Raw genomic sequence first — 14,694 nt, forward strand, 5'->3', positions numbered from 1 at the left:
GTACACTCATTTAATATATCGACCATCCCGTTATCATGATATAGCGAAAGCAGCAGCAGCCATAAACAATGTTGCGATGATGATCCACAGGCTCTGGCTAGGGAGGAGGGCGGCATTCCGCCAATTACTCCTTTGGATAGCCTGAGAAGTTGTCGAAGGGTTGGCCGTGATCTTCGTTACTTGGCGAATTTCTTCGCTTGAATGCACCTCCTCTGGATGGGAGGCCGTCTCTTCGCACATGGAGTCCAAACCAGAGTCATCCGACGAAGAGATTCTACCACAAGGGCCATCGAAATTCCCAGGCTCATGAGACCGCGTTGGGACCAATCCATGGTGATCTGCTTCCTCGGTGGGAGCTGTCTGCAAATGTGTTCCTCCAAGAGCCGTGACTGACTCTTGGGATGAGGGCAAGTCGGAAAGCTTTCCTAGTTCCAAAAGCAGATTGGCAATTCCTTCGTGGTTATGAACTCGTGCCAATGAGAATGGGGTGTGCCCAAGTGTATTCTTCCTCCAAACTTCAGCTCCAGCCGTCACTAGTCGCCTAACGGCATCCTCTTTCCCGTACATGACGGCTAGATCCAGCAAGAAGTTCAAGTCGCCACGTTCTTGGGGCAAGGCAGCTCCAGATTCAACCAGCGTAGCGCTGAGGATTTCTTCATGACACGTGGCCGTGGACAAGGCAGACTCTCCCCACTGATCCTGTATGTCCAATTCAGCCCCGGATGCCAGGAGAATGTCTGCGACAGCTATGCTGTTATACAAAGCGGTCAAATGTAACGGCGTCCGACCGTAGTTGTTGACCATATTCAGAGGCGCCCCGTATGCGATAAGTAAGCGTGCGATGTCTGCGTTGTTGCGAGTGGCGCTGTAATGGAGAGCTGAGTCGCCGACATCTGGATCTTGAGCGCTGATTTCTGATGGAGTAGCCGTGGAAAGTCGCACGCGTAGCTCATCAATTAACTCGGCACTAGACAAGGCCCATATTGGCAGTGGCGCATTAACTGAAAGCTCTGTATCTATACGCACTGGCGACGGTAGAACGGTGCCTGTTTCAGTTCGTTGGAGAGGTTGACCAGGCAGCCCGCGATTAGCGTTTTCGCGTTCTTTCTCCGCTTGTCTTGCTGCTCGAAGTAGATTCAAAACAGCAGTTTTGTTTGCCTCGCGAGCAACATAAATAGGTGTTCGGCCGTAAGTGTCTTTGATGGTCGGATCAGCCCCGTGCTCCAATAGAATTTTGGTAGTGGTGTCCGATCCCGAGCGAGCCGCGTCGTGAAGGGTGGTCTTGCCATGCACGTCTTGCATGTTGACATCGAGCGTGTTATCGAAGTCAAGCAGGATTTGAAGAATTTCACTCTGAGCATTAATAGCTGCAGAATGGAGCATCCCTCGCTGGAAGACATCTTTATGGTGGATATTTGCTCCTCGATCAAGCAACAACTGAACGACGGGTATCTGGTTGTAGTCAATCGCTCGATTCAGCGCAGTTCCCAGCGTTCCTTCTTGCTGAACTTCGGTGTCGGCCCCATGATCAAGGAGGATTTCGACAATCCGGCGGTGACCGTCTTCCGCAGCCATGAGTAACGCGGTTGAACCCGCACGGTCTTGAATGTTGATGTCCAGATCCGGGTGCGTAAGAAGTGCACCAAGAACGTCTGTCTCGTTACCAAGAGCTGCAAGCATCAACGCAGTCGTTTCGCGAGTCTTAGATCTTTTGTTGATCTCCAAGCCCGGCTTGCGCAAGAGAAGCTTTACGACCTCAAAATGCCCTTGGTAGGCAGCAATCATCAGCGGGGTATACTCCGTCACCCTGAGATTCACTTCGATTTCATCCCGGTCCAGTAGGAGCTTGACTATTGTCGGATGATCGCACATAGAAGCACTATAGAGGGGAGTGCTTCCCACATGGTCCACAGAGTTCACATCAGCCCCAGCAGCGATCAAAGAAGCGGCGACATCGGAAACACCGCGTACAGCAGCCAGTGCGAGGGGGGTGATGCCGTTCATATCTTTGGTGCCGGGATCGATACCACTTGCAAGGAGCTCGGCCGCCAATTGGTTTAAACCAAAATGGGTAGCAAGGTGCAGTGGGGTGCTGCCATCCTTACCGGCCCAGCTAGCAGAGCTCTCATCATCAACATACCACAGCGCTTGTGATATAGCGGCGAAGCGCTGCGAATCCGTGAGGAGCGTTCGGGCAAGACCAGAAAGGTCATCTCCTGGAGTCTGCAGAAGATGCTTTCCCCAATACTGTGCAGCGTATCGAAGAAACGGGTACGCCTGAATTCTTGCATCAAAATCGGCTGCCTCGGAGGGCCCCGAGCAAGCACCCTGCTGGAAGGGATCAAACATGAGATAGGTGAAACAATTGGAAGTCAGTTTCAAAGCCCCATCGGGGAACCAACGGTCCTGAGTTGCTGACTGCGAAAAGAAATTCTTGGCCGAGTAGTGAACTAGCCTGACGCAGTCGGATTCATCGAATTTGACCAAGCCAGCACACATGGAGGCCAAGATTTGAACTCGGATGATGTTGTCATCGTCAATGTCGCGATTCCCTTCAGAGATAGCAATTGCATGCTCAATTTCGCGACATTCCAGAGGACGCTCAGCAAATACTACCCAGCGCAGAAAGTCCATGGCCACTTCGCGGTGACTCGAGGGCAGGTCCTTGATGCGAAGCATCGCATCATTGTATGTACCATCCAGCTCGGATGGAAGAACACGTAGTGCTTCGACGACCTCTCCGGGGCGCATTTTTGACGCGAGGGTATCCATGTTGAACTTGGCCAAAAGGAACATCCCGTCATTCTCTTCAACAACTCTCTTCACAATCTCGGCCATCAGCCCTGTTTTGGTTTCCACGCAACGCTGCAGAAAGTCTGATGAGCCAATTCGCCATTTGACGTAGGCTAGCAAATCTTGTTCCATGGCAGCAATATCAATTCTACTGCTGTTGAATTGTTTGACAAGAACATGTCCTCTATTACCACACCGCTCGTCCTTGTCATGGCATTCCTCACAAAGGTCGAAGCCATCGGGAACATCCTCATCACAATCGCTGCAATGAAACTGATAACACAGATTGGCCTTCTCACACACATCACAATAAATATGCCTTTCAATGTTGGCAAAATGTCTTGTAATGTTATCAACTGGTCTTGAAGTGACCATGATATTGACCTTTGCCCGGAGCGATGTGAGGATTTCGAGAAGCACCAGTCTGCTTCTCTCATCTCGCAACTCATCAAGCCCGTCCACAACTATAAAAGTCTTTGGAAAGTGCATGAGCTCCGAACTGAGAGCTGATATGTACTCATCACGGCTGGGGCAAGTTTCAGCTTTGCTATGCTTGGAGAACAACTCCGAAATCCCTTCCCAGAGCACGCCATAGCGCTGAGCGACCTGCTTGGCCAAGCTTGCAACCAACCCGTCGATAGACTGCGACTGTGAGTCATCCCACTTGCAGTAGAGTATCAGAATCGCCGCGTCCTTGACCCCACCCTTTTCGCTGAGTCGGAGTTTATCCAGCTCGTTGACCACGATGGAAGACAGGAGAGTTTTGCCGGCTCCAGGGATACCTGGACAGAACAACATGGCATTCTCATTCTCCTTCCAGTTTCGGAAGTCTTCGCACCCTAGGAACCATTTACAGGTCCCTTTATGCTGCTCTTTGAAAAGGAGGCTTTGCTTGGCGATAAAATTCAAGGGCGACAACCATTCGATCATCTCCTTCAACCGCGCTTCATTCACGACAGTTTTCATTGCCTGCCCATCGCGATGGATTTCTCGCGTGAGCGCATAATTGGATTGTTCCAAGGCGAAGTGCAATGTCTGCTGCATCCGAGAAATTCGGGTGATGATTTGTGTGACGTCCGGTTTGCCTAGCGGCCATGCCAGTGTTTGCCGGATGCTTCCCCGAGCCGAGCGCGGCTTGAGCTTGCTCTCGACATCCTTGACCAGACCTTCTAGCTCTTTAAGGATTCCATCCGATTCAAAAAGCGACAATAACTGTGGCGGGAAATGCTCTTTGTCAACGACATTTCCATCGGGGGCAATCTGCGCCTGCAGGGCCGTAATCGTGATCCACAAATTCGACAACTCTTGAAGAAGTGACAGGCGCTCTCTGCCCCCCGTGGCGACAGTTCCCAGATATCCGATGATCTGGAACGCGGCTGTAGCAACACCAGCGATGCTGGCTGCCAAGCTCAATGGATCCATAGGGACCTAGTTCTTCCGAAGGCAAGGCAGCAGAACCAAGGGCCCGGGGAGGTCAGGGACCGCCAAAATCCCAAGCAAGGTTCAACCCCATGGACGCGACCGACGGCGAGCATCGGCCCGCGCACCATGCAGGAAAATGGGGGCGAGGAAAAGGTGTTTCTATCCCGACCACTAAGAACTACGAAACACTTCGTTTGCCTTTTCTACTTGCGCGCTCCCCCTCACTGTAATGGGTGTAGCGTGGCTGACATTGAGCCAATGGGGAAGGTCTCTGAGCCCAGGTCGTGTGGGCCTCGACTCAATACCCGAATTTGTCGATGTTGATCGTGCTGACTCACTTTGTTGACTGTGGCCAGCTATCCATCACATTATCAATGCTCATTGGACAAAGATCCGGGAAGCCTTCCTTCTAGACCGAGGAGCCAAGGTCGAACTTTTGGCGGGGTAGATAGATGGATTTAAAAAGACTGCACCCCAAAGCAACTCATCTTGAGACCCCTTATTCACAAGCCATCACATGATCATTCTATCAAAATCCACCTAGACAGCCTATTCCAGTGCCATGACTTCCATCGAGCTAGAACTTACTACTCGGGAACAGGTCAACCCGGATAGCTCTGGGATAGACCGGGCTGCCCAAGAAGGCAACGACCCTGCCCGGCATGATGCTAACGCATTCGAAGATACGCCACCAAATGGAGGCTATGGTTGGGTATGCACATTCTGCGTTTTCTTTATGATTGTGCATACGTGGGGTATCAACAGTGCTTGGGGTGTTATCTTAGCGCATTTTCTCTCGCACTCGACATTTCCCAACACAACTCAGACCGAGTATGCGTTCATCGGTGGATTGTCGATCGGCACGGCGTTAGTCATGGGACCACTGGTGTCTCAATCACAGAGAGTACTTGGAGTCACAGCTACGCTACTCTTCGGGACAATGGTGATATTTGCAAGCTTACTGGGTGCCGCATACGCTCGCCAAATATCGCATCTGTTTCTAACACAAGGCATTTGTTTTGGGATTGGAATGGGATTCGTCTACCTGCCAGCAATGTCCATTTTGCCCGCTTGGTTCTCAACTCGCAGAAGCCTCTCAATGGGAATTGCCGGCTCTGGGTCTGGTGTAGGAGGCATCTTATACAACCTTGTCGCCGGTTATACAGTTGAAAGGTTCGGGTGGCGGACCACCTACAAGATCCTTGCCTTTGCGTCACTTGGGGCCAATCTCCTTTCATCGCTGCTTCTGAGAGCCCGTGAACCATCTCATCATCGTCCGAAGCGTACAATTGATCATCACGACCTCCGTCGTCCTGAAGTGCTTCTTACATTGGTTTGGGGAATTGCAACCGAGCTCGGCTACGTTACAATCTTTTATTCCCTGCCAGATTATGCCTCATCTATTGGCCTAACTACGCAGCAGGGATCGGTTACGGGTGCCATCCTAAACTTAGGTCTGACAATTGGCCGGCCCCTTGTGGGCTACATCAGCGACAAGTTTGGGAGAATTACGGTTCCTGCCATCCTGACTGCCGTCTGTGGTTTAACCTGTCTGGCCATTTGGATCCCCGCATCTTCTTACTCCGCACTTCTTCTATTTGCCCTTGTGGGGGGAATGGTCTGCGGTACGTTCTGGGGAACCATCACGCCAGTCCTTGCCGAGGTGGTTGGTCTGGGCCGGCTGTCATCCGCATTTACTCTGATTTGTTTGGTTCTTACGGTCCCAACCACGGTTGCCGAGCCGATCGCTCTCAGCCTTGTGCGAGGCTCTAGCTACCTTAATACCCAAGTCTACGTGTGTTGCATGTTCTTACTGGGCGCTTTTGGGCTGTGGGTCCTTCGCTCTTGGAAATGCTATGAGGTAGAGAAGAAAGCCTCCGAAGAACAGGAAGGACTCACCAGTTACGGCCCATCTTCATTTCCAAGTTTCTCTCATTGGTTTGGACCCCGTAAGCTTTTCATTCCAGGTCGTGTTTAAGTTTTCAAGCATAAACACAGTATCCCAAACAGGGATATTCCAGGTATTCTACTGGTCCCTGTATGATTTGAAAAATTGCCTATTGATTTGACCGCAAGCCAACGTTTCCTTTCATCAATTTTGCGAATCAAATTGCTAAGCTCAAATGCAAACATGTCAAAGCCCTTCGTGATCTTGAACCCCTTTTTCTCATCGTTTTTCCTTGAAAAAGGGGGTAGATTAACCGTTAAACTGTCGCTCATGGTCGATCAATCCTATATACAGTAGAAGCAACATTCAAATAAGCTTCATATTCTACCTCCGCCGCCGTTTCCGGCATATCGTAATGGTAGTGTCCTCCCTTCCTATTTCCATCCGTCTCAAAACCGTGCGTATGCTCCATCCTCAAGCCTAAACCTTCAGGATCAGCACTGTGCATCACAGTCAAGCACACAATTGGGGCTTCAAAAACATGGTATGTAAGCCACTCCTTTTCCAGTTGCTCTCGATCCTGAAAAGGTAGCTGATCGCTCTTCGGGAAATCTGGCATAATGTGGAATTTGGCTTTCCCTTTCTTTAAAAGAAACGCCCCACCGAGGCTGACAGGTCTTGAGTCACCATAATGATCGGCCAGGCCAAGCCGGATGCAATTTGTGAAGTTCTGGTCGCCGGTTCGCGCCCGAGCCGTGATCTTGAGAACGGGGCCAGAATCTCCAGTTGACCCGTAGAGATTGACCATGAGTCCGCAATTCAGACTTTCAATGGGCTCACAGCACGATGAACCATCCGGGTTCATCTGGATAATGCGAGTGCCATTTCTCACTTTGTCCACATCCTGATCACCAGCTCCCACATGAGGCCCAGGAGGAGTGTAAAGATTCACTGCTAGTTCTGCATTGTAGCCTGTGTCATGGAATGGAGCTGCCCCTGCGCCGATCAAGAACCCGCCTTCCTGCTCCGTCATCTGCATGTCCCTGGCGAGTGAGCGCAGGGAAAATCGGGCGTCCAAGTTGGGAAGCGGGAAGAGATTAGCCTGGCCACCAACATCAGCAATGCAAGGACTCCCTGATAGGCCAGGGCTTGCCAGGTGGAAAGGGGGTTGGCGGAGGTCAGGACATTCCACGACGCTCGCGGTCGCGCTCGCAAAATTGGCTTGAAGCGACCGTTGGATGACAGCTGCTAATTCCCCCAACGGCGGAGGATCTCGCGGATGCGTTGTAGTACCCATGGCTTCAGAGATGGTAGCTAGACGGACTTGATAGTCAAAAGGCCTGTGCGATGACGAAGGGCTGTTTGCGGGGAAGAGGAGCGCCGGCTTGTCAGCACCACGTCACGCAAATTTCGCCGGCGCCACCCGCAACGACAAACTATAAAATGCTAACATTTGTTTTCTCTACTACATTTAAGGATGACAAGCATTGTATTCAGAAAGGGCTCGACCTTTTAAGCCAACGCATTTTTATAGAACAAATTTGACCTCCGATCGCCGGCCGTGCCGGAGGCAAAGCCCAGGAAGAGGCGAACTTCTCCGCCGGCCGTTTCATAGATTGCCAGTCCTTCTGGTTCACGGAACGACAGCGTAGATCCAGCTTTCGTCAACGTAGGTCCTTGCACCACAGCACCGGTGTTCAAGTTAACGCTAGTAATCTCAGAATTGACCGCTCCTTCCGTGACATCGTAGGAATTGCCCGTCAACAGATAGATGTATTGGCCATACGCAGCGTAGCCCTGGAAAGTGGCTGATTTGGTATTCGCTGATGGATGCTTGAAGTTCGCCAGCGGGGTACTGAAATTGCCATCGGTCGCTTCGTCCAAGTCAAAGACTGCGATGTGTTTGCCGCTGCTCAGATTGTACCGGACAATCAGGCGGTTGTTGACGGGGTCAATGGAGCAGGTGTGTTCCGTCGCGCCCGAGATAGGTTGGAATTTCTCCAGCGAAGATGAGGAAGACGCGACTTTGCTGCCACTGCTGAACTTGAACCGGGCAAGCTTCTTTCCATACCCATTCGAATTGGCTTCTACCTCAGTCCATAGGTATGTAGATGACCCATCAGCCTGGGCGCCGAAGGAGACGCCATGCCCGAAGCCAGTCAGATACATATGTCCAATATAGTTGCCATCAAAATCCAATTGGGTAATGCATAAATCCCCTGATGTCTCTGAGGAGCCATCACTCCGCTGAGAAACGAACAGTCGTCGGTTGGTGTTGTCGAACGCAAACCCTTGTTGCACGGTCGCGTCATGTAAGGGTTTGCTGCGGAACAAGTCGTAAGATGGCTTCGATAGATCAAAGCGCTTTGATGAAGGAACTTCGGCCGATGCAATCTTCACGGTCGAACAGAGAGCCAGAAATGCAATGCCGATGTTCGCTGGCTTGAAGATGCTCTTCCAACCGATGGTGGAGATCATATTGAGGAATAGATATTCTGTGAACGACGAAATGCCTAGATTGTACTTGGATCTGGGTCTAAGGAGGCCGCCATATTTATATTCAGGGGTGGTATGAAGCATCGCGAGTGCCAATACGAGAAATGTCCGAAATCCCCGCTGATCACTGCCCTGACGCGCTGTCGGTCCTTCGTATCGAGACTAACAATAGCAGTGCCAAGTCCGTAGCGTTTCGCAACATCCCGCGATGGATATGGCTTATAATCGATTAGATTGTCACAACGTCAAGAACGGTCCGTTTGAAAAATAGATGTGCATGCTTGAATTGGGAATATGGCCAGCCAATTAAACTTTGTGCGTGAATCAGGTTCCATTATTTCGAATTGGGGGCCCAACATTGCCAAGATCATTAGCTCAAGACCTGAGCTTTTGCATCCGCTAATCAAATTCACACAATGTGCCGACAATCCCTAGGCAGCCAGTATTTGGTGAGGGTGGGGGGGGGGGGGCGGTGTAAGCGTTTGAGGCTCTGCTACTGAGAAAGACCAAGGCCTTGAGGCGACTTCTCTTTCACTACATTCCACCGCATCTTGACATCTGCGGGCTACGACCAGCAACCATTATCCAAAATGACGGCGACCTCATCGTCAGCAACTAACCGGGTCTTCGCTACCCCGGAAGTTTTGGAGATAGTTCTGCTTCAGATGGACATGCGTACCCTACTTACATCTGCTCAGCGTGTCTGTCGAGGCTGGATGGACCTCATCACCAAATCACCCGCGATCCAAAAGGCGCTTTTTTTCACTCCGATCAAGGAGTCCGAATGGGGCAACGGAGCAAAGACACTCAACCCACTATTGGCGGATCTTTTCCCCTCTATCTTTCCTGCCAAAACGAGAGAGTCCCCTAACCCGCTCACCTTCTCTAACTTGAAAATGACGCAAACTCCTACAAACATGTTCCCTTTTGTACGGGGAGACGCGAGTTGGCGCAAAATGCTGATTCAACAGCCCCCTATATCGGAGTTTGGAGTTCTTAGCCTAACCCATGGGAGGGGTGGCGACAGCGCTGCTACGTTCAGTATCCCAGTTTGTTTCACCAGTTCCACTCCCTTCTCTCAAAGTCTCCACTAACAAATAGGCACCAGAATGATGAGAAGATGCAGAATGCTGGATATGGCGGTCTCCGGATGGAAAGACTCTTTGAGTTTCTGCTGCTCAGCCCTGAAGTTCAATTCTTGGTTTACACGCGAGCTCGAGTTTATTGGTCGACAGAAGAACCCATTATGTTCGGCGAGAGCCACAAGGAAATCAACGACAGGTTCCATCAAATGATGGAAAAGTATGACTTGGTCGTATATACACGCGAGGTGTTGCAGTGCAGTTGGCATCCCAGGCCCCCAAGTGCCGCTGAAGTTACCCGGAGGGAGATCATTGCTGCATATCAGGAACTGGGTCTTGAGACCTATTCAAAAGTAGAGGGGATTGAGAAGGCGGAAGGCGTGGTTAGCACTAGTAGGTGGGCATGAGGGCGAGGGAAACGGGGCAAGTGCCATAGATACTGAGGCTAGGGCATGCCAATTGCTCAAATCGCTGGGCCACTCAGTTTATCTGAAACCCAGTTCTGATGTGCATATATGGCGTTGCCCACGTGAAGAAGCTTTGTTGGACGTTTGGGACATATTTATTGACTTGACTATGGATAAACCACAGCACGAGTAGACATTGAATATGATCTGATATTGTAAACAAAAATAAACTAGCTAAACACTACGGGCGGTCCTCAGGATTCTCCAATATAGCAGTTCTCGCTGCAGCGAACAAGATACAACTCTTCATCTTGCACGGATATTCGTTTCAAGTCAATGTTCATCTCCCTCATTCCGGTGCATAGCCTCATTAGTCCTTTCGAACCACGTCATAAATCATGAAACACAAAAAAATTTCTCCCAAGAAAAGATTCCATCAACACCAACCCTATACAATCTCTAAACCACATAGTGAGGTCTGGTGCGGCTAGAGCTGCGGTGTCGGTGGTGGGAGGAGGAGTGACCACGACGGCTGCTGTGACTACGTCGGCGGACAGTAGTTTCCTTGACAACAACCTCGCGGTGCTTGCTGTGGATGAACAGCGCAAGGAACGCAGTCCAGGCGAAAAACACAACCTCCATGATCCCCAGGGCAAATGAAGCCTTCAGCATCGCGCAAGTCTTGTTGACGTGCAGCGCGAGCGGGTTATTGGTGCTAGTGCCATACGCGCCAAACGGGCCCAACGATACCCAAACGGAGCCGCCATCCCATTGTGCGCAATCAGCGTTCGCGATGAAGCGCAACTGGTAGACGCCCGCGATGAAAGCGCCGAAGAAGCACATGTCGAGGAACGAAACGAAGACGGATGAGCGCTTGGCCGCGGAGAAGCGGATTAAGGTATCGATGGCCCAGAAGACCGCGATCACACTGACGATGAAAAGGACCAGGATGTAGGGCGGCATGAGCATGTTGGCCTTGAGGTAGCCATCAACGAAATAAGCCTGCGATGCGATAACGGGTTAGTACGATCTTGTCTGCTGCGATGCGCGCGAGAAAGGGATAGACTCACCAGCATGCCAATGATCGGAATGAGGAAGGTAATCTCCACCATCCGGTTGAAGATGAAGAACACACTGCCAATCATCTTGTCGGGGAGCCTGGTGGGCACAGAGTTCAGGGGAAACTCGATCTCAGGAATGCGACGACGATGAAGGGTTGCGGAGGCCCAGCGCAGAAAGTGGGAGGCAGGTATGTACGTCAGAAGTAGACGATCAATGTAGGTATTGTCGATCTCAAGGCTACACTAGCATCGCGTGGAGAACAAAGACGATACAAGGAGAATTATTGCGGTTGCAACCTGCGCATCTGCACTGCACGGTCCGGAAGGAGATGAGTAGAGAGAGAAGAGGAGAGATGCGAGGGGCGCAAAGAAAAGGATCTCACTGCCGTCTTGCGCTGACACGCCGCGGGGGGTGAGGAGGCTGGGCGAGTCACAGCGCACGTCCGAGGTGGCTGGGGCAACGTCGATTGGGACCGGGGCCAAGTACAGTGGCTTACTGGTATGGTGCTCATGGTGCGCAGATGCGAGACGGGTGACATTGCAATGGGGTTAGTGCAAGCCCCCCTCTTGTCAGATTTAATTAATGTTCTGCATCTGATTGACTGTTGATCCGCGTAGTGCTGCCGAATGTTGTTTGTTGGAAGGGCAACCCGGGCCGCGGCCAAGTGGATCCCCGCGCCCGACTCGGAGCCAATGGGAGATCATCCATCTATGAAGGTAAAGAACAAAAAACCGATGGAAATTATGTGCAACCAGGTCATTGTGTAAAGAGAACATTGAAGCTCGGTACGAAACAAGGTTCATTTTCCATCGAAGTAAGCTGTTCAGAAAGGACAATGTGGATAAGTATGCATATTCGAGTCTCGAACGCCTGAACCCTGTATATGTACAGAAAGAAAACAAGAGACCGAGGAAAAAGAGAGAGAGAGAGAAAGAGAGAGCTCGTCAAGGTTCATGTAAATCGCGATGGGCCATCAAGCCACAAATGCACGCTGATGTAATGCAATTCCGTCCGGGAAAGAAATCACCACGGATGTAATGTAATCTAAACATCACGAAGCGGCGTATCGGTCAACGGTCGGCCTCGGTCGGTGTGACTGACTCCTACCGCCGGAGCCGCGTACACAGGACCAGGGGGAGCCGCATGGGTCTGCGCCTGGTACGCTGTATTTGTCTTGAATGGAGGAGAAGAGCGACCTCCGGGGTTTGGAGTCATCGCATAGCCGTGCTGCATCTCGATTCCGTTACCAACGTCGTCTTCACTAGAAGACCAGGTGCCATCCGGATCCTGGTCGTGCCGACGGCGGGGGTAGATCTGAGAGGTGAACGGGTTACTTGGGACAGCGTGTCGCGAGGAATCAGCAGGAACTGCGCGATTCGATGGCGACACAGAGCGCTCCTGCACACCAGAGGGATCAAGGCGGTCTTGTCCGGGATTGCATAGAGCAGATGTGCTATCATCGTTAAGCGTAGCCAATTGAGTGTTGATTGGACGAGGCGGCTCAGTTCCCCAGGTGCGGATCGGGTAGGCTCGGCCCTTGCGCCAGGACTCGGTGATCGGGGGGAAGTACTGGCGGTAAGAAACAATGGCGCAGACTACTCCCAGCAGGGAGCCGGTGATGACGTCGAAAGGATGGTGGCGGGCATCCATAATCCGAGACACGGCAACAAGGGTTGCCGCAAGGATAGGCACCATGACCAAAAGGCTCTTCCATGCCTCGCCGCGGTTGTCCATCACATGCAGCTTTCCACCCAGCCACAATGAAGTATAGAATAATCCAGCAAAAGAGGCTGTTATCGGAACTATCGTTAGTATCTTAGTGTACCTGTCAATCGCAAGGCGGTATGACAACAGAGAGTCGAAGATGAAACTCACAGCTACTATGACCTGTAGGCGTTTACCGTTAGCATAAAACCATTCCAGAACCACCAGAACAACATTGAGAATGACGTACCGGAAGGCCACGACCGGAATCCATCCTTGATTATGGCTGCATCTCCGGTACAGATGGTCGAATTGGATAAACCGTACGGGGTCAAATCATGGCTCCCAGCACGAGGCTGGCACCGATCTATCAAATCCGGCCGAGGCTTGCCGCAGGCATTCTTGAGTACCTGGGTGATCACAAACGCCAGTCCTTGGGACAGCAGCAAGCCCAGGATGCCGCAGTTCATCTCCCACAGGCGATCCTTCCACCGCCACGGACCCCGCAACCTGCGCTTCCCGGATACCGGGTCCTGAGGCTTGTGGTGCGAAAACAGGCCATCGATGAAGAGAGTATAGATGCTAATGAGGACAAGCGGGAAGCCGCCAGATATGCAGAGCGCATATCCAATGGGGATGCGTTCGTGGACGGCGTAGGGATACTGGAGGGAGATGTTGTTGAGGGAGAAGTGCTGATGGAACGGCTCGATCGAGTCCAAGATAAAGAAGCCGATCACGCAGGCGCTAGTTCAATCCTTGGAGTCAGTCAAATCGGCATTTCTTGGGGAGATGGGGACTTGGGAGTCTTGGGAGGTGGTTGCAGTACACACATGAGAATCACATAGTCAAAGATGTAGCTGAATGAAGGTCAGTCGAGGCCACATTCCGTGAGAAAGACGACGAGAGCAGAAAGACGCACGAAATGACCACGCGCGGTCGGATCCGCCGCTTAGAGAACGGCAATTTGGCGGGAATCTCCATGAGTTCCCCAGATTGCGGTTCAATGGGGAAGAAACGGGAGCTCAGATAGAGAAAGGGACGCAATAGAAGTAGCGAACCCAAAATTAGGCAGCCTTATTGAGCTCCCAAGATTCTTGGCCGGTCGCGTGCCTCCGCCCTGCCAAATTACGTGGGGGCACAAAGGCGCACTGTGTGGCGCTGGATGGATGGGCGTTTACCGTTGCCCCTGAACCCTGCACTTGCTATTTTAACTTGACCGTTCCATCTTGCGCCGAATCAGCGTGGCTGAGAATGTCACTGAGGTCTCTCCACATTCGGTAGGTATGGAGTAGTGGGGACCTGAGAGCTCACTCACACAGGCCGCTCCTGATTCAAGTTCCTGTACTCCGTACACGTACCAGTCCGGAGAAGTCTCGGCGCTAATGGCCCTTGTCCATCCACGCCTTTTTCAGACAACTTACCCCTGCCAGAATGAGTTCTAGGAACCATCTCTGGATTTTTGCAGCCTCAACATTCATCTATTGTTCAAGTCTAACACCGCCCCAAACTTTCTGTGAGCTCCTCTGCCAGATCCCACCCTACAGCTGCTTTGTTTCATCCTGACTGCTCTACACCAAGTGAGAACATACAACTAATAATATAGAATCATCATCCTCTCAATCCGAAATCTATATATGAAGAACTGACAATTTGGTCGCCAAATTGCTTCGATTTCCCGTTTAGCCGTCATTTTCTTTGTGCCGCACCACGCACAGATCCACAGTCAGCCCGGAATGGTAAATCCTGGCGCGATGACCTTGGCGCGTAGCTCACCAGACGGAGGAGGTGACTGATCCTGCGTATCTGACTTGTCACCGTGGCGGTGTAAATTGCCTTTGCC

At 51.5% G+C, this 14,694-nt stretch overlaps 7 protein-coding genes across 7 annotated transcripts; 2 read left to right on the forward strand and 5 right to left on the reverse strand.

The window, feature by feature from the left end:
- Nucleotides 1-33: 33 nt before the first annotated feature.
- N7482_000996 (uncharacterized protein) lies at nt 34-4,215 on the reverse strand (the record flags this gene model as incomplete). The annotated part of the gene is made up of 1 exon (XM_056683121.1): nt 34-4,215. The coding sequence occupies one exon, from the start codon at nt 4,213-4,215 to the stop codon at nt 34-36; it is 4,182 nt and encodes a 1,393-aa protein (XP_056546727.1).
- A 562-nt stretch (nt 4,216-4,777) lies between these two features.
- Nucleotides 4,778-6,193, forward strand: N7482_000997 (MFS general substrate transporter; the record flags this gene model as incomplete). The annotated part of the gene is made up of 1 exon (XM_056683122.1): nt 4,778-6,193. One exon carries the CDS (start codon nt 4,778-4,780, stop codon nt 6,191-6,193), a length of 1,416 nt encoding a protein of 471 aa, XP_056546728.1.
- A 238-nt stretch (nt 6,194-6,431) lies between these two features.
- On the reverse strand, nt 6,432-7,400 carry N7482_000998 (uncharacterized protein; the record flags this gene model as incomplete). Its single annotated transcript, XM_056683123.1, has 1 exon — nt 6,432-7,400. One exon carries the CDS (start codon nt 7,398-7,400, stop codon nt 6,432-6,434), a length of 969 nt encoding a protein of 322 aa, XP_056546729.1.
- A 215-nt stretch (nt 7,401-7,615) lies between these two features.
- Nucleotides 7,616-8,581, reverse strand: N7482_000999 (putative FacC-like extracellular signaling protein; the record flags this gene model as incomplete). Its single annotated transcript, XM_056683124.1, has 1 exon — nt 7,616-8,581. One exon carries the CDS (start codon nt 8,579-8,581, stop codon nt 7,616-7,618), a length of 966 nt encoding a protein of 321 aa, XP_056546730.1.
- A 608-nt stretch (nt 8,582-9,189) lies between these two features.
- On the forward strand, nt 9,190-10,088 carry N7482_001000 (uncharacterized protein; the record flags this gene model as incomplete). The annotated part of the gene is made up of 2 exons (XM_056683125.1): nt 9,190-9,648; nt 9,708-10,088. 2 exons carry the CDS (start codon nt 9,190-9,192, stop codon nt 10,086-10,088), a joined length of 840 nt encoding a protein of 279 aa, XP_056546731.1.
- A 459-nt stretch (nt 10,089-10,547) lies between these two features.
- On the reverse strand, nt 10,548-11,233 carry N7482_001001 (uncharacterized protein; the record flags this gene model as incomplete). Its single annotated transcript, XM_056683126.1, has 2 exons — nt 10,548-11,090; nt 11,159-11,233. 2 exons carry the CDS (start codon nt 11,231-11,233, stop codon nt 10,548-10,550), a joined length of 618 nt encoding a protein of 205 aa, XP_056546732.1.
- A 961-nt stretch (nt 11,234-12,194) lies between these two features.
- N7482_001002 (phosphatase PAP2 family protein) lies at nt 12,195-13,835 on the reverse strand (the record flags this gene model as incomplete). The annotated part of the gene is made up of 5 exons (XM_056683127.1): nt 12,195-12,940; nt 13,026-13,037; nt 13,105-13,598; nt 13,685-13,711; nt 13,774-13,835. The coding sequence occupies 5 exons, from the start codon at nt 13,833-13,835 to the stop codon at nt 12,195-12,197; spliced, it is 1,341 nt and encodes a 446-aa protein (XP_056546733.1).
- Nucleotides 13,836-14,694: the final 859 nt, after the last annotated feature.

Source organism: Penicillium canariense, assembly GCF_028826845.1.
Source record: "Penicillium canariense strain IBT 26290 chromosome Unknown utg000001l_segment0_segment0, whole genome shotgun sequence".
NCBI lineage: Eukaryota > Fungi > Ascomycota > Eurotiomycetes > Eurotiales > Aspergillaceae > Penicillium > Penicillium canariense.